Genomic DNA, 23,604 nt, shown 5'->3' on the forward strand with positions numbered 1-23,604 from the left:
GTCCGTTATTTCCTAAGTTCTGTTTGAGAGGTATTTTAAATAATCGTGTCCTGCCCTTCTAACAACACTGTCCTGAGTAGACCGCCGCGTCGGAGGAGGCACCGATAATCCTTGCGGAGTGCGGCACCCGGCCAGGTGTGGCGTTCCCCGCAAGTGCCACGTAGCCAGAGCGCTGGAACTAATGTGACATACAGGGAAGACTAAGAAAGGCGGGAGGCCGGCCTGGCTCTTAGGGCGGAAGACTCAGGAGGAAGCAGAACTCGAGAGCCGAGCCGCTCTACAACGGCGGGCACAGAGGGGCAGAGGGCCGCGGGTGGGGCGCGAGAAGGATGCTCGGAGCGAAACGTCACGCGGCGCCCGGTACCTCCCTGGAGCGCCGGGTCCAATGGCAGGAGGGCGCGAGCCGCACCTCAACCTGCCCGGGGACGTCACGACGCCGCGGCGGACGCCCGGCCAATGGGAGGCCGTCACGGGCAGGGGCGGGGCCCGGCGGAACCGGGCTGGGCCGCGCTGAGACAGTTGGCGGAGCCGTGTGGCCACCGCAGGAGACACAGAGAACGGAGCGGGCGGCCGCGGACGCCGGCCTGCCCCGAGGCTCGCGCGCGCCCGTGCCACCTCCCGCATGGTGCAGATTCCTTGATAGGCGGCGGTGGCGAGACGGACGCACCGCGGAGGCGGCTCCGGGTCGAGGCTTCCCGTCGGCCGCACTTCCTCCTGCTTCGCGGGTGCGCGGCCGCCTCGGCGGGCGGGATGGCGGCGGCGGCCCGGGGCAGCGGCCGCGCATCTGCGTGCCGGCTGCTTCTGCTGCTGCTGGTTCCGCTGCTGTGGGCCCCGGCCGGCGTCCGGGCGGCCCCCGACGAAGACCTTAGCCACCGGAACAAGGAGCCGCCGGCGCCTGCCCAGCAGCTGCAGCCGCAGCCTGCGGCAGGGCAGGGCCCCGAGCCGGCCCGGGCCGAGGTGAGTAGGACGGGCCGGGCGGGCGTGGTGCGCCGGGTACCAGGCTCGTGGCCGCCGGAGCGCCGCCCTCGGCCCGGTGCTGCGGGCGGGGGAGGGGAGCCCGGCCGGCAGCGCCTCTTCCCGGGTCAGGCCCGGCCTCGCCCGGCTCCTCGGGGGCTGCGGGGGAGGGAGCGGAACGCTCCAGAGCCGGGGGGGGCGGGGGGCGGGACGCTGTTGGGGATGGGCGTCCAGTGAAGCAGATCTGTTCTGGGAGCTGGAAATACTCCTCCCGAGTAGGAAGTTTTTAACAGAGGGCAGCTGGGAGGCTTTTCGTGTTCCGAGGATAATAGGCCATTGTGGTGTTGAAAACTGTCCCGGACTGCTTACTCAAATTCAGTTTTGTTCGATTTGTGGTTTTTGCCAAACATACATGGATCATGAAGCATGACTTTTTAAAAACGTCTGAAACGTGCCCTCGCTTGCAGAGAGCCGCTCTTAGGAACGCACAGGAATGATCAGTCTTTGGCGCTACAGAGTGCTGCGGCCCTGTGGAATGACAAAACCAGATTTGGGAGTGTACATCTTTGGCCTTCACTAAATAGATGTAAATGAACGTCTTCATTTATGTTCACAGGGTCACTTAGTCACTTGTATTCAAAATCTCGGCAGCGTTTTAAAATTTATTCCCTCTTCCAGCCCTCGGCTTTCTCCTAATTTCCAGTTTGGACGCCTGGATTTAGGCCCTCTGGAGCCTCTTTTAGGAGGGGACGGTTTGCTACTCAACCGATGCCCCCCTCCCACTGCCCCCTGGGCGACATTCCTGCGGTCACCTAACCTTCCTAAACTGAATTCTGTTATACTTCTCAGAAATATTAAGTGGGTTACCCTTGCATACCGATTTCAGTCCATCTTCTTCAGGCTGAACCTCCCACTCAACCTCCAGGGTTTTTGGCCGCTCCCTTGCTGGCAGGCTGTACGCATGCATACGCGCACCGGAGACGTGCCACGTGCTCCGTCGCTAGTCTCCCACAAAACGCCTCCCTGAGAAGCCGGGCTTCACCTTTCCCACTTTTCAAGAATCTCCAGATACCTCCTTTCTGTGAAGACTTCCCTAAAATGTCGTGGTTAAAAAATGATTTCACTCTCGTGCTGGTAACTACTGGGCCCACCTGAACCTCCTGGCCATTTCCACTTCTGAAATCGAACTGAAATGCTGATTCATCATTTAGTCTTCTGTCATTTAAGAATGTTTTCAAACAGTAACTGCTTTGGTTTAAGTAACTGAGCGATTTTGAATGTAACTTTCTAGGCCTTTCATCAAAGTTTTAGTCATATAGTGATTTTTGAGATATAAATGGTGGTCGGTATAGCTATTAATAATACCCTTTTAGACCGGTTGTAAAAATCTAGCCATGTAAAATAAAGGCAACAGTGTCCAGTGGCCATAATTAAATGGTCTTCAGGATCCTTGTCTTTACAACAGGATATGGAGAGAAGGGGCAGGCACAATATAACATCGTTTTTGTCTTTAGTATTTTGATACTTTATTCTTGGTGCTTCTTTTTAGATGGGAATTTATTCTAGTTTCTTGTATATTGTAGAATCTCATTGTCTTGTTTTAATTCTGGTTTTAATGTAATGTTCTGATATGGCTCAAGTTTTTTCGCCCTCTGGACAGTGTTACAGTGTGTTGGAAGAGATTTGTCTTTCACATGTTTTCTAAACTGTGAAATACAAGTTATCATTTGCTTTTTTTGTCTATTTGGTGGAGGTAAGATATGGTCAGAGTTCGATTTTAATGGCCATATCAGCCAGGATTCAGCATTGCTGAAAACCCAAAAGTTCTGACTGTTTTGCTTTTGCAACTACATGCAAGTGGGTCTTTTAAAAGGGTAGGATATTTAAATTTACTCTCCGTGCCATTGTGTGAGAGTAGACTTCTGAAAATGAAGGGGTGGAAATCTCTCCTTAATTGATATGCATTCAAGTGTAAGATGTATTATAAAAATGTAATTAGAGGGTGCTCTGAAGCCAAATGTATGAACTTGGAACAGAACTTTCTACATTGGGTGTTTTTCCCTCTATAGTCAGGCAAAAGGGTTGGGGGAGTTAAGTCTGAACTTAACAGTTATAATTAAACCAAAATTTACAAACCTGTGGAAAAAAAGCACTGTTGATCGTTTGGATCCTTTCATTTATGCCGTTTATGTTTCTATCCATTTATTCAGTTTTTTTCTTATTCCTCCCGTGGGCCGAGCATGAAATACAAGAAGCATTAAATCCCATTAGTTGGGGAGATCAAATAGGTTTAATAAAGGTAATTTATAATTTGCTGCCTACTGTAGAAGTCTAAAGAACTTCTCTGATTGCATAGCACTGTTAAAGCCACAAAAACCTATTGCCACGAAAGTACAAATTCTTGTAACTATATTTCTGCTTCACTGTTTCTTGGTATTTCTTTTATTACTATGTTTTAACTGTAAGAAAGCCTTCACACAGTATATTGTATATACTCTAAGCTTAGAGTAATATACTTTAAGCTTTTTTCCTTTTTCATCAAGTTGAAGTTCTCCATCCAGTCCAGCCCTCCCAATTCTATAGCCAAGATTGAGGCTGTCAGGTGTGAGGACTCCTGTCTTACTCAGAATTGCTGTCTCACAATGAAATGATCATTATGTTAATGGGGTTTATCTGGTAGTACGCTGACATCAAAGCAATTCATTAAAAAAAAAAGTGAAACTAAATACATTTTAATACATGTCAAGTGTCAAAATTTATTAATACAAAACAGTAACTTTCATAAAAATAAAGTCATATTTGTTAAAATAAAAATGTATTATTATATATTATCCTAATATGAATTAATGAGTAACGCTAATAAAAAGTAAGATGTTATTTAAGAAAAACAAACTAAACCATCCATAAAGACATGCTAGTGAAAATTTATAGTAAAATATAATGTTATCTTTTATTATAATGTAGTCTTTTAAAAACAGGTTTATCCATGGTGTCATTGTTCAAGTTTCATGTATGTTTTTGTGCTCATTTTCCAACTTCTGAAAAATGTTCTTCTGATTTCATACAATCAAGTAAAATGTTTAAGTTCTAAACAGTTCTAAGCCACTTCTAAGCATTTCCGTTGACTCCTGTATCTTCAAGTAGTCTCATCTCTTGTGTGATAACTTTTGTTGAGTGACTTTGTGGTTTTTTTGCAAGGATATCTGTCTTTTTCTTGGTAGCACGCTGTAGATTTTGTTTCGAAGAGAGTATCTTTATCTTCTGCAGTTGCATTATATGTAGATGGAGATTCTGAAGCAGGTGTCCGTATCAGTTTTAGTCCAGTCACGTATGTGTTCATTTGACCTCAAACTAGACTAGGAATTATTTTGTCATTGTTAATTGCCATTTTCTTCCTTCTCTTGAAGATCATGGAAGCATGAAAGGATATTTTCTAAATGAGGATACTTTCTGTTTCAAAAATTTTCAATTTGGAACTAATTTTAACTTTAAAATAAGAGTTTTATTCAACAAGTTGATGCTGTAAGTCGTTGACCCTGTTGTCAAGATGTAAATAATTTGGGTCTCAGGACCAAATTAAAATACTAAAATAGTTTTCTCTGCCAAAGGAAACACTGGCATTTTGTGACTCACTGTGGTATGACACTGTAACCATAGTAGAACACCAGAACTGGAATTACAGTCACTGTGTCCGACCTTTCTGAACACATCTTAATTGGTGCTTTTTGCCTTCTTGTGTTGGGCAGATGTCTGTGTGCCCGTTCATCTCTGACCTCAGTACTTTCCTTTCTCAATATATTCTCTCTCACTGGTTCCTTCCTATCCGCTTGTACCTGCCCACAGGTTTCATCTATTTGGGAAAGAAAAAGAAAAGGCCATTAATTTAACTGTACTGAACTGCATTCTTTTCTATTCTTCAGTTTTATAAACCAGATTTCCAACTAGGGAATTAGCTGCTTTCTCACATGGTTTTAGTTTTCCATTATCTGGCCTCTGACCTTGTCTTTTTATTGAAATTCCATTTTTTGAAAGATAACTTACCTAATTCCTAAACTCACGGGTCTTTTTCAGTTCTCATTTGACACTGTTAACTTACTTCCCACTCTTAAGAGTTCTACCCCATCTTGGCTGTATGAACTTGGGAAAATAATTCAACCCTACTGGTCCTCAGTTTCTCCTCTTGTTTTGAGATAACAGCTCTTAAGGATTTGAGTATCGGTTTTGAGTATCAAAACAGTGTATATGCAAATACTTGGCATTTGGTTAGTAGCTCACTAAATGGCGACTGCCTCTAGCTTGACCATCTGTGATACTCTCCTGCCTGGCTCTATAAATATCAAAGACAGTTTTGTTCCCTGACAACCCCACCCTTCCCTAAACACATACATTCTCTACAACTCGTTTTTTCGATTTAGTCTCTGAATTTTCCCTTGGAAATCTCATCTACCAGCAACCATATACATACCTTGCGTGCTAGCCTAAACTCAGGTGTGTTATTTCTGATGACCTCTTGAAAATTTTGACTTGAAGTGCTTTTTATCACTTGAAATTGAACATGTCTGAAACCAAACCATTTTTATTCATCTTCCTCACATACTTTGTAGGAATATCAGTGTTTCTACCAGGTAATCAGGCAGAAAACCCTACCATCATCTTGGATTCTACCCCTTTTCTAACGTTTCTATTGATTTTTCCTTCACTAATTTGTCTTGGGCAATTGACCTGATTAATTGGTCCAGTCACTGGCATTCTACTTTCTGCCCTAACCTATATTAGTCATAGTGCCTTAATCATGTTTGTGCCTTCTCCTTGAAAACTCTTAAGGCCTTACTTCTGAGGTGGTCCGTAAACATACAGGATTGTCAGTCTGGACCCAATTCAGTTTTCACATCTTAACACAACTATTCATCTGATATGTGTATTCCCCTTTGTCAGAACATGCCTGTATTCTTTCAAACTGTCAGTCCATGGAATGATGTAAATGCTTGTATCCCCAAGCATTTTGATTTAGCTACTCCTTGAGTGAGTAGTACTGAACCCAGTAAGAATCCAAGGAGCCTATTGAAGAGAACCTCAGAGCTGGCTTCTCCCATCAGTTAAAGATTGCCCTGCAGGTGTTAACTTGTCCATTCTTCTGGGTAGTGAATGAGTAAGTGCAAATCGGGCACTTTCTTCTGGTTGGACCTGCCTTCTGGTTAGACCTGCCTGAAGCCAGTTACAGCCCAAAAGTAATTGGACCTCCACAGATGGAGTAAGAGATGGAGTCAAGAGATTTTTGGATTGGTGCACCACAGGTGTCTGTAATCATGTGCATGGTAAAAAATCCAAAAGGTACAGAAGAGTGTAGAGTGAAAAGTGTATCTCCTCCTCTTGTTCAGGGTTTAGCAAACTGCAGTTTACCACTGTCTGCCTGCTTTTCTTTTTTAATTAAGTTTTATTGTAACAGCTGCAGTTGTTGATTTAAGTATTATTTATCTACAGCTGTTCTCAAGCTACAGCATCAGCGTTGGATAATTATAACAGAGACTTCATGACCAATAAGGTTAAATATTTGATCTTTTAAGAAAAAGTTTGCCAACCTCTGTTTTATTCATCCTGGTTCCTTCCTGGGAACATCAACTATTACTGTTTGCTGAGATTTGGCTGTTAACAACTGTGTTTACACTTTCTATCCCTATCTACCTCCCCTCCCCTTTGCATACATACGACTATATACATACTTTCATTCAACTTAAAACACCTTAGCAATTTTTCCTTATTATTTTATATAAAACTTATCTTTAGTCCCATAATATTCCATCACATGGACCTACCATTGATTTAGCCAGTTCTGTATTGATGGACATTTATTTTGTCCCTTTTTATTATTACAGATGATAACATTACATTGACACGTTTCTAATATAAAAGAGTTGAACTCCCTGAGTGTTTCTTTCTATCTTTAACTTTGTTTCAATCAGGTACCTGCCATGACTCATTGCCCACAGTGTGCCTTCAGTTTTGTTTGAGGAGAGGAGGGTCATTAGGAGGACGAGTTGGGGGGATAGGCCTCCCTTCAGAAGTTCTGTATAAGTTGGGTCTTGAGGATTCTAGGTGAATAGGGGAAAATGAAGAGGTAGGAAGGGAAGTAGGAGCATATGATTGAAGGCTTGTGGTTATCAACAGCTCGACATACTCTTGTGCTCCACTGTCCAGTACTCCAGCCATGAGCCATGTGATGGTTCTTAAGCACTTGAAATGTGGTTAGTCCAATGGAGATGTGCGTGAAATATGTCCGGTGAGCAGACTGACACTGGAGTTTGAAGACTTAGTATTAAAAGAAAAAAAGGAAAGTTAAGATAGTTCATTAAAATATTCCTAGAGTAGTATTTTGGATATATTGCTAAAGTATTGCTAAAAATGATTTTATCTGTTCTCTTTTAAATGTGACTACCAGAAAAATTTGACTTAGGTTATGTGGCTTGCATTATTTTCTGTTGGACGGCGCTGCTCTTATCCTTCAGTGTGGCATATAAGGCTCATTTTGGGAACTGGCACATGATGAGATGAGAGATGTGGGATAGTTATCATAATTAAATATTTGGATTTTATGTTATAGATATAAGAAGGCCATTACAGTTTCTTAAAGAAGTAACATGATGAAATTATTTTAGGAAGATTAAAATGGTTATATGGTGTGCGGCAATAACTAATTGAGTGCGTCCTGTGTATGAGGCATCATCCTAAGGGCTTTATATGTACTAACTCATTGAATCCTCAAACAAACCTATCAGCCATAGGGTACCTCATCTTACAGCTGAGGCTTGAGTCACAGGGAGGTAAACTTAACTGGCCCAAGGTCATACAGTAACTGTTAAAGCTTTGGCTATGAACCCCAGCAGTCCAGATACCAGAGCCTCACGTTAAAACGCTAAGTCACTCTGAAGGTAAGTTAGAAAATGGAGACATCCTTGCAGGTAGTAAGCATTTAGGCATTTGATCAACAACAGATGGATGATTGGTAACTGATCATTTTCTAACCCTAGTTGTTATTAGCATTTTAAGTTCTGGAAATCTTCTATCTTTATAATACCCTGATATCTTTGTTTTAAACTCTTACCACCATGGTTTGTGGTTTAACACTATGATTCTGGCTATCCAGGACCAGCTCAGTATTTAACAAAAGCTTTAAGTTGATTTTAAGAAAATGTAGTTTTTTGTTTTGTTGTACTCCTAACGCAAATTTTATCCTCTTCATTACACAGAGGAAAGGGAGGCTAAGTGATTTGCCAAGGTTTATGACTGGGAATTATAAAACCACAAGAATATGTAGTTTTGATTTCTACTGTTTGTTTTTATAAAATAAACATTTTCTGTTTGAGCTTGGAGCTAATTGATCATAAATGGTGTATATTTATTCCTAAGAATTTTATTGGATTTCATTTCCTAAATATTTTCCAGTGAAGTTTCTTCATACAAAAAGTATTTCTGAGAGGAAAATGGTTGCATCAGTGAGAGCCAAGTTGAATGCTTTTATTTTTTTATGATGCTTAATGTGCCTAGGGTATTGGAAGAGAAAGGAAACTCATGTTTGAAGGAACTTCAGCATAGGTGGAACTAAAGTGGTAATGGAGAGAAACATCCTTTAAAATGGTGTTTGTTCAATCAAGAGCTGGTTTATAAGGATTAGGACTAATGCCAGATATTTTCTGAAATGTTAAATTTCCCCAGATTTTAGCTGAGAGGTCTAGGCTACCTAATGCTCAACCTTTTCTGATTTTTACTGTGGAATTTGGAAGTCATGTTTCTGTCACTGCCTGTGGGCATCATCTAGAGTGGATACAGACTCACCGATTTTCTTAGTATTGGAGTTTAGGCACCCAGTCCTTCCTGTCCCTTACGTGATTGCTACAGAGCCTGAGTTAGCAAACTTTTTTTGTAATGGATCAAATAATAAATATTTTGGGTTTTGCAGACTACTTAAAGTCTCTGTTGCATAATTTTCCTTCCTATTTCTCTCTTTGTTTTTTGCAACTCCATGAAAACATAAAACATTCTTAGCTTGCACAGGCTGAACTTGGCCTCACTGTGTCTTGCTTGCTAGTCCATTGTTTTAGTGTCTCTTTGTCTGAGGTGATCTTCAGAGTGCAGTGCTTTCTTAACATGAGGTGCCTCAGAACCAGTACAGAATTTAGGACTAAGGGCTGAGCAGCTCAGAGTGACTATCTTGTCAAAGTGCTTAAAGTGCTTGTTGCCTTTTTGGAGCTTTTGTCTCATTTTCAACATAAGAAGACCTTAATCTCTATCAAGACTCTGGTTTGTCTTTTTTATTAGGCCACATTACCTCCTAGGATATTTTTTTCGGTATTTCTTTTTTTATTGAAGTATAGTTTATACTCAATATTGTATTGCTTTCAAGTATACAACATAAAGATTCCACAGTTATCCACATTATTAAATGCTCACCTCAACTGGTGTACTTCCTGTCAACATAGGAAGATGTGATAGAACCATTGACTATGTTCTGTATGCTGTAATTTCATTCCTGTGACTATATTATGATTGAGATTTTGTGCCTCTTTATCCCCATCACCTATTTCACACACCTACCGTAAGCTTTCCCTGTGGTAACCACCAGTCACTTCTCAGTGTCTATAAGTCTCTTGGTGTTTGGTTGTTTTAGATTCCACATATAAGTGAAATCATACACTATTTGCTTATTTCACTGAGCATAATGCCCTCTAAGTCTGTCCGTGTTGTTGTAAATGGCAGCATTACTTTTTTATGGCTGAATAATATTCCCTTGTGTGTATGGACATCTTTATCCATTCATCTACTGACAGACACTTCGATTGCTTCCATATCTTGGCTATTGTAAATAGTGCAGCGGTTAACATAAGGATGCATGTATCTTTTTTTTTTTAATTTTTAATTTTTTGGTATAATTAATCTACTGTTACATGAAGAACATTGTTTACTAGACTCCCCCCATCACCAAGTCCCCCCAACAAACCCCATTACAGTCACTGTCCATCAGTGTAGTAAGATGCTGTAGAATCACTACTTGTCTTCTCTGTGTTGCACAGCCCTCCCTGTGCCCCCCCCCCAAAATTATACATGCTATACATGCTATTTGTAATGCTCCCTTTCTCTTCTCCCCTTTGTCCCTCCTTCCCACCCATCCTCCCCCGTCCCTTTCCCTTTGGTAACTGTTAGTCCATTCTTGGGTTCTCTGATTCTGCTGCTGTTTTGTTCCTTCAGATTTTCTTTGTTCTTATACTCAACATATGAGTGAAATCATTTGGTGTTTGTCTTTCTCTGCCTGGCTTATTTCACTGAGCATAATACCCTCTAGCTCCATCCATGTTGTTGCAAATGGTAGGATTTGTTTTCTTCTTGTGGCTGAATAATATTCCATTGTGTATATGTACCACATCTTCTTTATCCATTCATCTACTGATGGACACTTAGGTTGCTTCCATTTCTTGGCTATTGTAAATAGTGCTGTGATAAACATAGGGGTGCATCTGTCTTTTTCAAACTGGGCTGCTGCATTCTTAGGGTAAATTCCTAGAAGTGGAATTCCTGGATCAAATGGCATTTCTATTTTGAGCTTTTTGAGGAACCTCCATACTGCTTTCCACAGTGGTTGAATTAGTTTACATTCCCACTAGCAGTGTAGGAGGGTACCCCTTTCTCCACAACCTCGTCAACATTTGTTGTTGTTTGTCTTTTGGATGGTGGCGATCCTTACTGGTGTGAGGTGATATTTCATTGTGGTTTTAATTTGCATTTCTCTGATGACTAGTGATGTGGAGCATCTTTTCATGTGTCTGTTGGCCATCTGAATTTCTTCTTTGAAGAAGTGTCTGTTCAGCTCCTCTGCCCAGTTTTTAATTGGATTATTTGCTTTTTGTTTGTTGAGGTGCATGAGCTCTTTATATATTTTGGATGGCATGTATCTTTTTGAATCAGATTTTGTTTTCAGGTAAATTCCTTCCTTGGATATTTTTAGACTTTAGTCTAGGACCGTCATTATATCCACGTGTGTAATAAACTTCATCTTAGCTAGAGCCATCTCTTGGTCTAGCTCTATGGAAAGCTTTCTGGATCCTACTTTGTCCTCTAAAGTGTTAATGAAATTTCTCTCAGTTTTCTGTTATTTGAATGTTTGATCAACATACCTGGGTCTTCCATGTTACAAATAAAAATTTGAATGGGACAGCTAAGAACTAAAACCTCAAATCACAAAGTGGCAAATGGCAGACACACACACACAAAATTCTTAGAATAAAAGGTAATTTTAATGTGTGGATGGATATAGCTGGTCTCTACTCTTTTTCCAAAAAATTATTTTGTAGAATTGTACTTGAGTCTGCTTTGTAGCAACTATCAATCAAATGTTACTGCCATTATTAATGGCTTTCAAATTGATTAGACAGAAATAACTCTAATGACCATGACAGAAAAATAATCTTAATTCACATACAAAATAAAAGAATTTTAAATAATGAGGTTTTTTTTCCCTCCAAAAAAATAGCTGATATATATATATGTTTTTTTTTTTAATTTCAGAAAGGATTTACACCAGCTGCCCCGGTTCATACCAATAAAGAAGATCCAGCTGCCCAAACTAATTTGGGATTTATCCATGCATTTGTCGCTGCCATATCAGTTATCATTGTATCTGAACTGGGGGATAAGACATTTTTTATAGCAGCCATCATGGCGATGCGCTATAACCGTTTGACGGTATTGGCTGGTGCTATGCTTGCCTTGGGCCTAATGACATGCTTATCAGGTGAGTGTGCTTTTTCCTCTTAATAAGTATATTAAATTAAGGAGAAAGCATGGTGTGTGGCATTGAGTCACTAAGTCACTCAACTAGTTAGTTGGAATTTGGTTCACAAAGTTCCAGAATTTAGCAAACTGAAAATGGTGTTTGCGTATAAACTCTTAAAAACTATATTGTACTTTTAAAATTAAATTTTCAGGCATTAACAGCCAAGATTGCATGCTCCTCATTTATTCGCTAGTGTTCTATCCTTCCTTGGGCATGTGTATATCCTTTCTTTTCTTCTTTTCAGTCCAAATAAGCTTATTTATATCTGATACCTTAGAAAGCAGACTTGAGCCACCCCAGGGAACTGCGTATTTTCCTGTTGAAGGACATTTGGTCATCAGTAACTGGGCTCACTTTCAGTTGATGGTGTTTTATACAGCTGTTCTTCCAGATTACAGTAAAGCAATGACATGTTCTTAGACTTCCAGTTTGTCCTGCTATTTGAGTTACTTCCCTATAGGCTTCAGTTTTAAAGAATTACACCATGAAAAAGTAAGTGTAACACTAAATAATTAAACATAGTTTAGTCTCTGATTCAGAAGCTACCTTGAGCCATGTAATCGGGTGGAAAACAGTGAGCTTTCCCCTTAGGATCAGACCTGGGTTGGAGTGTAACTCTGCTGTGCAGTAGCCTAATGAAGTCCTTTCACCTAGAAGGGAGGTAATACCTTCTTCACTGGATTGCGGTCTGTATTAAAGGAGGTATTATATTTCAGGTGCTCAGTCATTCACTCTTCAGCATGCCTTAGATTTCTCTTGAAACTTAAGTTCTTAAAGTCTTGAACAAGTTTTATTTCTGGCTACTTGGAATCAGGTTCAAGTTTGAGTCTTTTTAAACATAATATAAATTAGTATTTTACTGATAAAAATAATTCGACCGTTCTTCACATTTTAGAAATTATTATTGTTCCTATTTCACAATGAAAACTTAATTTTCTCTTCAAAGGCAAATTTGTATTATAGGAAATAGGAACAGTGTGGAGAAATGTAAATGGTGAAGTCACTTGTTCGGAATGGGTTTAAGTAATATCAGAGACTTTATTTTTGAAACTTCCAGCTTTGAGATAACTAAAAGAACTGTCCTCTCTGCCGGGTCTCTCATCGGAACCAGGCTCCATTCCTGAAATGGGCTCAGTTCCTTTCCTGAGCTGTGCGCGGATGAGTCTCCTCTGGCCAAGCCCTCAGCCTGCCTCCCTCTAGCTGCTGGCACTGTCACATCTCCTTACCTGGGCCAGGGAGGGAACAGGCTCTCCCAGTGATCTTCACACCTTCTCCTTGGATCTCTTTAAAATCATTTTGAAAGACTATGGACCCCCTTTCACACTGAGGATATCTAAACTTTTCATCTTAAGGAGTTGCAGAGATTTAATTTCTGGTATATTGTATAAAATAAACTATTATGTATTCTTTTAAAACATATGCAATGGAATCTAAATACCATTCACAATTTGATGCCTATTGGGATATGGGTATCCAATCCCATATGATACATACTGGTCATCATTCCTTTAAAACAAATTTGAATAAACTCTTTAACATTTGGAAATTTGCATTGTTCTTTCTTCTCTTTCAATTCTTACTTTCCTCATAGAATTTTACCTTAGTGATTATAACTTTTTACTTAATCTTTTATGAATCACACTGTCATTTATCTGTAGCAAAAATATGCCTATAGAATTTTAAAAGATGATGAAAATCTCTTTGTTAAGTCTCTATATGTTAACATTTTTCAGATTGAGTTATAGTTACTAGTAGTACATAAATTATCAAAACATATATCACAAATTTAAATATTTTTTAAAGTTGAAATGCATCTGTTAATGAGGTCATAGAACTATTCTTTTAAAATTAGTTTATGTGTCTGTGGATGATATTACTTATTGATAGAATGAAGCATGGTGTAGAATCAACTCTGATTTTTTTTTAATAGATGCAAGGGCTGAGAAATTTTGTTTACATAAATAAGCAGGTAGGAAGGGATTTTGTTATAGCCATGTCACTCCATTCATTAAAGTGAATTTTATGCTGAAAATTATATATTGGTCTGTCATTTAAAATGATTTTTAATGATTTACAGCTGACAACTAAATATGGTTTGAAATACTGTTTTGTTGATAGCAGAGTACCAAAAACAGGTTTTCTGAAATTTATCAAATGGCTAGTCTTACATGTTAGTTGTACTTAGAAGCACCTTGCTTAACTGGATTATTTAGAAACGATTCAGAAAATTAAGGTATTGTTAATTTCAGTGTACTTTTGCCAATAAATGGTTTCATTAAAAAAATTGTATCATATTACGTATTTTAAATATATTTTTGCCAGAACCTTGGAGCTGCAGGTATAGCTCATTTAGTTTATGGAAAATGTCTGCCACATTACCTGATTGTCATGTTGGTTCTACTAGGTCTGTAGTAAATCATTGAACTCAGGATTATTTTCTGTCAGAAAGCATTTGATGTATTGTTTGAATTTAAGTAAACACGATATACATCCCTATGAGAACCATCTACTTTACGATTCTAAAATGGATGAGTGGATGGGGGCATGGGGGAGGCATGGAACCCAGCCTGAGTATGCCATCTGGGTCAAAGAAGACACTACAGATTTGAGTATTTTTTTCTGATGCTTTTTGCTATAACAAGCTTCTGCCCTAGGGAAAATGCAATTGTTTACACTGGTTGGGGGATGAAAGAGGCTTGACTTTAAATACTGTTTCTAATGCCATGCATGACTTTAAAAAATGTCTAAGACCCAGAAGATTCCAAAGCCCTCTCTGATTTAGGATGCATTGATTGAGGACACCAGTATTTCAGAACCCCTTTTAGAGGTGCCCTAGGATATATTTTTCTATGATGTGAGGAAATGCGCCATAGGTAGCTAGGCAGAAGGCACCTTTGTAATGTGGGCAAAGGGCAGCTGGGAAGAAGGAATGTGAGAAAGGAAACCTGCATGACCCTTAACTGCAGCCTGTGTTCCAACAGGGGAGGTTTAAGAAGGCGTGCACAAAGGGAACGTGAATGCGGAAGGTACACGTGGAAATAGTCTTCCATACATGATTCCTCTGTGTCCTCTTATAAAGTCTTCCTTTATTCTTGGGGCTGGGGCTGCGAGGGGATGTCAGTCCTGGTTTGTAGGTCACTCCCTTGCATCTCTTTTCCCTTTTCTCCTTTAGCGGAGGGCTGAGTGTGAGGCAGGCCGCCCAGGGTCATATTCAGGCTCTGCCCCTCCCTTAGCATCTCTGCCATCTGACAACAGGAGGGATAATCATAGTTACTTCAGCGTTTTATTATTACTGCTGTCCCTCTTCCTCACAGCCTTCCTCCTGTTTCACTCCTTACCTACTTATAATCTGATTTCTGCTTCTGACATCTTTGTAAAAGCTTCAGTAGTCAGCTTTCCTAATTACAGAGTTCAGTTTTCATTTTAATAAGTTCCTCAGACCACATTCATGGGTATTGCCATTTTATTCTCTTGGCTTCTGTGATACCATGTGCTTCTACTTACGTTTGTCTCTGAAAAAAAAAATTGTGTACCATAAAGACTGATATTCTCACAGTTTTATCCTTGGCCCATTTTTTTCCCCTTCATACTAATGACCTCAAGCTAAGTGTTCTCAGAGTTTGAACACCGCTAAGATGTAGAGGAATGAGTATGTTTGTGGCTCCATTCTGACTTGAAGCAAAGTACTTGCCTTAAAGAAAAATAACCTCTCCTTGTTCCCAAAACAAAAGTGCTTGAGTGTCCTAGGAAAGGTTTCCAAAGAAAGAACAAATAGAAGGACAGTAACCAGGGGAAAAGAAAGTTATACTGTCAAGTAGTTTTTTGCTATGTAGATGTCATGGCAGAAAAGATGTGTACATATACACGATTCATATATCTAATGTAAATATACATATAATATTATATCTTTATGTACATGGATTGATACATTCTTTATCATCCATATTGTGATTTTGTCAGGCGACCTAATAATATCTTCTGTAGCAGTTTTCCCCCATTCCAAAGAGGATCTAGCCTAGGTCAGGTATTAACATTCAGTTCTCTTTAGTCTTTTAATCTGAAGTATTTCACAGCCTCTATGTGTTTGACAAGTTTAACTTTTATTTATATATATATATATATATATATATATAGAGGCACATACAGTAAAATGCACAAATCTTAGTGTACATCTCAATGAAATTTAATTTAACAAGTGTATAACTTACACAATTGTCCTCTTAATGATAGGAAAGAATAGTACTGAATAAGTTAAGTCTCTTATCGGTGTTAAGTAATTATTAGTATTAAGTAGTTACATATATGTATTAAGTAATTATTAGTTTTCTTTCATAATATACACTTATTTTAGTTACAAAGGAACAGAGTTGGAATCATGCCCTGTGAGAATCTTGTCATGATCCTTTGCTATTAGAAGTTTGTAATTTAAAGACTTGTGATGAGGAAAGATCACTTCCACATGAAAGCGATGTAGCTTCCAGGTGTAAGATTTCAGGACCTTTAGAGGGCATCAAAGTTAACTTTCTGCCTAAAGTACTGTGCCCTTCATGACATGTGGCAAGCCAGCCCCCGGCTGGATAGGCCTGAGAGGAACTACCTCCCTAGGGAACATGGGCCGTCTTCAGTGGGACCATTCATTTCTCGGTGACTTAGGTTAGGTCGCTGGCTAGGCCTAGAGGTTCAATATTGGTGGAGGGGAAGAAGTGGAATTATTTAAGGTTATTACATGTTAGATTAGCTTCTGATGTGAACCATTTTTCCTTTACAACAATGATAAACTGTGATTTCTGAAGTTAACTTCCTTTGGTTGGCTGTGATGAATGCTGACTCACCAGATGCACCGCTGCGTTTCCTTCCAGTTTTGTTCGGCTATGCAACGACGGTCATACCCAGGGTGTATACATACTATGTTTCAACTGCATTATTTGCCATTTTTGGCATTAGAATGCTTCGGGAAGGCTTAAAGATGAGTCCCGATGAAGGTCAAGAGGAACTGGAAGAAGTTCAAGCAGAATTAAAGAAAAAGGATGAAGAGGTAAATAGTATAATTGTTGAATATCTGGACAGAAAGGGCATTGACTAAGAATAGACACCCCCCACTTGTTCTTCTTCGGCTCTCCATGTAGGTGTGGTATGGGTGGGCTGTGCAAAAATATTTTGCTTAGTTTCCTTCCTCACAGCTGCCTGTGAGTGCCGGTGTCGTAGAGGCACTGGGATGAATGCCGATCCGTGCGCTCGGGTCCTTTCATTAGGTTGATTGTAAGCTCCTGAAAAACAGGAACTGTATAATTTTACATGTTTCTTCTCATAGCATTGAGGATGGTAAGCGACGAATAAGTATTTCTTTTCTTGGGAAGAAATAGAAGAATTAAGAATATAGCATTTGTTGCTATAATGAGACCAGTGGTTCAAAAGAGATGTTTGAGGTCATATAGCTTGTTTTTTAGAACATATTCCATAAAATTTAAAGATTTTAAAAAACAAACATAGAGTACTTTTCTGCTGTTTTGATTAGCTCCCTGGATTATCGTTTTTTTTTTAATTCAGTTTCAACGAACCAAACTCTTGAACGGACCAGGAGATGTTGAAACGGGTACAAGCACGACGATACCTCAGAAAAAATGGCTTCATTTTATCTCACCCATCTTTGTTCAAGCTCTTACATTAACATTCTTAGCAGAATGGGGTGATCGCTCTCAACTGACTACAATTGTTTTGGCAGCGAGAGAGGTGAGTGATACGTGAGAGACTACTGCTTCTCTTACAACTAAGCATGACTAGTGCTCCAGAGGACCTGGACAGAGTCAAGTTGGGCCACTGGATTATTTCATATACTAGACTCTTTTAGATCTGATAGTCCTGATATTCTCTAAAATTGACCTCCCAGTTTCTGCAGTCACTCAGATAATATTCTTGTGTCCAAACTTACTCTCTTGAGACTCATCTTGCTGACTCCCTTCCCTTCCCTTTTGCCAAAAGTGTTGCTGTGGTAGTTGTCTTGACTTGGTTTTCCTTGTTTTCTCAGAATTTTCCTTTGTGTATTAAGATTGTAAATTGGTATATTATTATTGAAGGCCAGATAATGGACAAGTATTTTTAAGGCCTTAAAAGTGCATATTTGGGTTTTCATTCCTTATGCTAAAAAAGTAATTGAGTTGTTGCAGATGTTACTTACTTAGAAAATACTAATTCAGTGGAAAATTAAAAACAGCCTAACTGTCCAGCAGAGAATTATTAGCTCAGTTATTAACAGATTTCTCTGTAGCTCCTAGAATATTCTCTCTTCAATGAACAAGACTTCAGGAAATCAAAATATTCACAGTGCTTGTCTCTGGGTAATGCTATTACAGGTGACTTGTTTCTGAATTAACAGTTTAATTAAATCTTAACACCAAAGTACTGAGTCCTCCAGTAGTAGGCTAGAAGAGACCTCAGCTTGTCTGCTGGCCTTTGCTCTAAAGAAACAACCTGAGGCCAAAAGTGGCTGGTCCAAGGACATAAGCTAGTTAGTTGGTAGCAGAGGCAGGGACTAGAAGCCAAGGGTCTCTGCCTTCTAGCCTTTTCTACCATATCTTATTCATAATTCTCAAGTGCCACTTATTTAAAAGACACCTTTCAGGTTTTTGGTTTTTAAAATTTTTAATCTTTCTTTCTTCTGAGGGGAATAGTCAAGTTTTATACCTGCTCCCCCAGGTCCCGGTTACTGAGGAGTGGCTGGGATGGAAAGCTGCAGCTGCTTTTCAGGCTCCTCCTGAGCTCGGCTTCATGCTACTGATCTGTCATTACAGCTTTCACTGAATGGTAGGATTTAGATAATCTTGAATTTGCTCTTAACTCCTAGGATATGTCCACCATAAAAGAGCAAGTTCCTTAACATAGGCTGCAGTTTAAAATGTAAAAACGAGTTGAAGGCCTCGCTGAGATAGTTGGGTGTCTTGCCAATGGGTTTCAGCCCCGGGCAAGTTCACTATGGATTTAGTGTGACCAAAGAAATGACAGTAGAACGTTCTTGGGGTGAAAGGGTTATACCCAACTTTATTCCCACTGTAGCAGGTCAATCACTAGAATCCCGTCCACTCAGAGCGAGTCTGCACATAGCAGGCCTGTCTGCCTCTGGGCCTCTGTCCCCACACAGCCATCCTCTGGGCCTCCATCCTCAGTGCCGCCACCACTTCAGCTTCTGCTCTCATGCAGCCTTGCAGCCGGGCCATCGTGTCACCCAGAGCACTGGGTGGAGCTCTTTATAACAACATACTGCCCACACGTGTGTAGTGAGCCAGCTGACCAGGGCCAGGTGAGAATCCTGGCCACAGAAGCTCTCATTTTATCCACACAGAGTCATTGCTTTTTTTCTTACACTTTTATGTGTGTTGCACAGAGTGACTTGTGACAGGCTTGGCTCCCGGTCCGTGAGGTATATTAGCCCAGTGTATGCTAGCCGCGTGGGGTGTGCCGACAGGGTCAGCGTCTCTTGCATCAGCGCTGCTGCACCTTATCTGCGTTTCCTTATCTGAGGCTGGAGTATTTGCCCACTTCATGAGTTGTTCTATGGGTGAGAAAAGGTAATGCACGTAGGTTCCCCAACACAGTGAGCCACTTAGTGTTAGCCACCTTCCGCACCGCCAGCACCGTGGGGATATATAACGAGCTCTTTGGGGGCAGAAATATGGCTGTCTGTTTTTATTCCCTTAATATTCCTAATTTTCTTTTCTGTAATTTTGTATAAACCATGCTGTGGTAGTTCAGTTCATTTTTGTCTGAACTTCATTTCTGCTTCCAACATTTATTGTTCCCAGTTTGGATTTTACAGAATCCTAGTGTCCTTTGAGATGTTAATTGGGTACTAAGAAAAAAAATGGGGAAGGAGGTTCCAGGGTCCAATAAATTTGGCAAATAACAAAGACCAAAAAATCCTGTATTAAAAGAACTTTTTAATTTTGACTTAATGCAGTGTTTTTTCAATTGTCACTTTAAAATAGAATGAAACCATCCTCTAGGGTATCAGCATCAAAAGTTATAGTAGACAAACATTTGGGTGGTACGTCCCCTCTGCCATTCTCGGAGGAAGCTATTGCAAACCTTGTCAGGTCCTCTGTCGGCCCACCCGTGCTTCTGCACAGCACACTGCCTTAGCTCCTACCCCAGACAGTGGGAGTCCTCGTCTCTTCCCCTGCACCCACCTGGCAACAGTCCCTCTTCCTCCTGTTCTGGATCCCAGCCCTTCATGCCCCCACTTCATAGCTAATCGATGCCTTTATCTGTGAGCATTTTAGTATGCACAAGTTTTTTCATCTAAAAAAATTGTACCCCTTACTCAGTTTGACTTCTTTTTCAGATTACTATCTTCTCCCTTTCCAAAGTCTGAAAGGGCTTGGCTCTGATGGGAACAGGAGGTGCTCCCATTTTCTTGTTTACTGAACCCACTGGACTCTACGATGCCGATACGGTGCTCCGAGTTGACCACAGCCATGGCAGGCCCTGCTGGCGTCCTCCTCGGAGGCTGATTCCCTAGCCACCTTCTCCTTGGGGCCAGGGAATTCTTCTGTCATCCTCTCGGTGTTGCGTTCCTCCTGACTGTGTTAACATCTGTCTGCATTCTCTCCCAGAGACATCATACTCAGTCCTATAGATTATTCTCCCAGTGAACTCAACTGACTCTTGAACTCTTGTTGGCATCCCTAAGCCCTTCCTGTACTGCTTCCCCTACCTGTACAGTCACATTGGCATTAGTGTAATTCAGAGAATTACAGGTGAGAAACTTGGGTGTCATGCTTGATTTTTTCATAATGGCTGTTATTCCTTTATCATTAAGGTATATCAATTAGGCCACCTTGATTTCTCTCAAATACATCTGCTTTTCTCTGTAGTTTTCCCACCACAAAACATTGTTTCTTACCAGGGCTGTTGCAGTAGCCATTGGATTGATCACCTTGCCCTTCAGTTTTGTTCTTCCAGTTCATTCTCTACGTTAAGACTTTTTTTTAAAGCATAAACTGCCACTCAGCTGAAAACCAACCAGTGTCTTAAAGTCTAAACTTTAACGACACTTCCTGAGTCCTTCATGACCCACCCCCAGCCCACCTTGATGTGCTTTGCTCCTGTGACAGTGGCTCCCTTCAGAAATGCTGCAGGACAGTCCTCTGCGTTGGCGCACACTGGTCTGGTCTGTTGCCTTCCACCAGCGTGTTCCTTCCTCCACAAAACAGCCAAATCCTCCTGCTCGTTCTCCAGAGCTATCTGTTCTGGAAAACTCTCACTGGTCTCAGTCTGAGTGCCTCCCATTTGTTTGGCAGCAGCATTTATGGAATGAATACTGTGTTATGTTCCTGGCACTAAGCTAACACTGAGGACACAGTGGAGAGTGAGGGAGGCAGGGTCTATACTGTCATGGCTGACTTAAAGAATCACTGTATCAAACGGTACCTGAGGGAAGAGATGCCTAGGTTTTAGTCTCAGCACTTGTCACCTAAGAACTAAATATTGCCTGTCAGTTAAGTTTAGCACCTGTTGAAAGGCTGAATTAGGGTTACTGTGATCTTATAAATGGATTTGAGTTTTTTCTACTTTTAGCTCTAGTCCTAGGTATTATTGGGATATACTCCTTCAGGCAGCTATTATTTTGTTTCATAAATTATAACCTGAATTTTTAAAACCATTCTATGCTTTTGTTGTTGCAGACTTCAGTGTTTAATAATTAATCTTGCTCAAGTGGCAGTTTCAGCCTTGGCTTTATGTTGATGTTATGCTTGTTTCCAGGACCCCTGTGGTGTGGCAGTGGGTGGGACAGTGGGACACTGCTTGTGTACTGGGCTGGCAGTGATCGGAGGAAGAATGATAGCCCAGAAAATCTCTGTCAGAACTGGTGAGTCTTTTCTTTTAATTACAAAAAAAATACCATGTTTTAACTCTTGAATCACTGAGAGAGATTAGAAAAAGTTTATTTTTTACTCAAGAACACTGGTAATCTTAGCAGTCCATTTTATTGTCCCTGCTATTGCAAACATGGACCATTTTTCATGTGTATATGTTCGTGAAATACAAATTAATCTAAAAGGATTCCTGGATTCATAGTGTTTTTTTGTCAACATATTTAAGTCAGTAAAACAATCATGTGGAAATAGAACTTTCTACTCAAATTTCCTGTCGCTGGTAGGTTCTGAAGATAGAATAAAAACAATCTCTATGTGTCAGAAGTAGTTGAACACTCTTTTTATAGCTGGGTTTTAAGATGAGTTGTAGCTCCATTGCTGCTCATCTGCGCTGTCTCCGCCTAATCCTGTCATTTTTTAAAACAATGCTAGAAAAGCAGCTGATTCTTACTGTTCAAAGTCAGGCAAGTGAAGGGTTCTTTACTGTGAAAATGGGGGGTTAAGTGTTTCTAACTTGTTTTCAAGGTTAGCTTATTAGTTTGGAGGAGTAATGGGCAATATCTTGGTTCCCTCGCAGAGAAATAGTGCCTTATTTAATTTTTTTCTCTTTTACAGTGACAATCATAGGAGGCATCGTATTCTTGGCGTTTGCATTTTCAGCACTGTTTATAAGTCCTGATGCTGGCTTTTAACAAGCTATTTGTTCATTTGTATTTAGTTAAAGACAAGAATTACCTATCTTAATGTACATAGTGTACATTGTAAGTAAAAGTGATAGAAAACACTGTATTTTGTAGCACTGATTTGTGAGTTTGGCCCATTTAATCAAAGTATTATGTCCTAAAGAAATAATCTTTGATTCTACTTGCAACATGGATTTTTAAAAGGAAACCTGACGTTCTAAGTGTGGATTTTTCTTTTTTCTCCAGCATAATCATGTTAATGTGATCTTTTTGAGTGTCTTTGGCTTTTTTGGGCAACAGTGTATATAAATATACATGGCACACCGTGTAGGGGGGGATCTACCACTTGATTTTTCATTGATCCCTTTATAAGGAATACAAATTTTCTTCTGGATCACTGAGGCATTTTAAGATGTTTACCTTAAAATTGTTCTTGGGGGAAGAACAAATTAATTTCTGTCTTTTAAAACATTTCCCCAACCCAGTAAGTAAAGAAGTCTTTAAAAAAATTAGGTTGTTTAAAAAAAGAAAAAAAAAAGAGGAATGTATTAGTGTCATAATGTGAACTGCTCACCAGATCCATTCTTCTTTCCTTTTTAAATTGGGTGGGAAGCCCAATATAAAAAAAACAGTCAATATTTGACAATGTGGAATTACCAAATTAAAAGAGAATACTATGAGTGTATTCATATTTTTTCTATATTGATTAAACAATGTAACATAGATATACAATGTAAATAAAAGTGGTACGACCAGAGCGTGTGGTCCTTGTGTGTTATACAAGTGCATAACTCTAATTATCAAAGTAGTATTCAGTTTACAGACCAATTCCTAAAGATGATGTAAAAATAGGAGCTAAGCATTGTTCTAAAGCACTTTAGCCCTCATGCAGTTCTGAGGTAATAGGCACTCATATTAAAGTTAAAAAGAAAACTTGCCCAAAGTTGCATGGTAGATAGAGTAGGGAGTCAAACCAGTTGAATTCTAGAGCCTGTAATAAAGGGTTATGGTTAAGACCACCTTATATTATAATAGTTACTTGAGTAATGACTGTCATTTTAGTATTCTGACTACTAACTGTATTGACTGAAGCAGAACTGCTCTCTCATCCACATGTGCTCTATTACCACGGGCACTGACGCCATTGACAGCATCTTTAAACCTGAGGATAGTTTGTCTCTAGAAACTCCCACACGTTCCTTGACCCAGAACAATTCAGATTTACTGAGCTGTGGAAGTCCATGTTGTTCAGGTGTTTGTAATTTGAGGACTGAAA

At 40.1% G+C, this 23,604-nt stretch overlaps 1 protein-coding gene across 2 annotated transcripts; it reads left to right on the plus strand.

Annotated features, from left to right (window-relative positions):
- The first annotated feature begins 479 nt into the window (after window positions 1-479).
- TMEM165 (transmembrane protein 165) lies at window positions 480-23,085 on the plus strand. Of its 2 annotated transcripts, XM_036895301.2 has the most exons (6): window positions 482-957; window positions 11,509-11,734; window positions 16,636-16,811; window positions 17,324-17,506; window positions 21,533-21,638; window positions 22,261-23,085. In XM_036895301.2, the coding sequence occupies exons 1-6, from the start codon at window positions 751-753 to the stop codon at window positions 22,335-22,337; spliced, it is 975 nt and encodes a 324-aa protein (XP_036751196.1). In that variant the 5' UTR covers window positions 482-750; the 3' UTR covers window positions 22,338-23,085. The 2 variants fall into 2 exon arrangements, with proteins under 2 accessions (XP_057358222.1, XP_036751196.1); XM_057502239.1 differs by lacking the exons at window positions 21,533-21,638; window positions 22,261-23,085 and adding an exon at window positions 20,112-20,538 and having other exon boundaries at window positions 480-957.
- The last annotated feature ends 519 nt before the right edge of the window (window positions 23,086-23,604 follow it).

Source organism: Manis pentadactyla, chromosome 5, assembly GCF_030020395.1.
Source record: "Manis pentadactyla isolate mManPen7 chromosome 5, mManPen7.hap1, whole genome shotgun sequence".
Taxonomy (NCBI): domain Eukaryota; kingdom Metazoa; phylum Chordata; class Mammalia; order Pholidota; family Manidae; genus Manis; species Manis pentadactyla.

Coding starts and splice junctions, on each gene's coding strand:
- TMEM165 (XM_036895301.2), top strand. CDS start 751: ATGGCGGCGGCGGCCCGGGGCAGCGGCCGCGCATCTGCGTGCCGGCTG. Junction 958..11,508: donor CCGAGCCGGCCCGGGCCGAG/GTGAGTAGGACG, acceptor TTTTAATTTCAG/AAAGGATTTACACCAGCTGC. Junction 16,812..17,323: donor TAAAGAAAAAGGATGAAGAG/GTAAATAGTATA, acceptor TTTTTAATTCAG/TTTCAACGAACCAAACTCTT.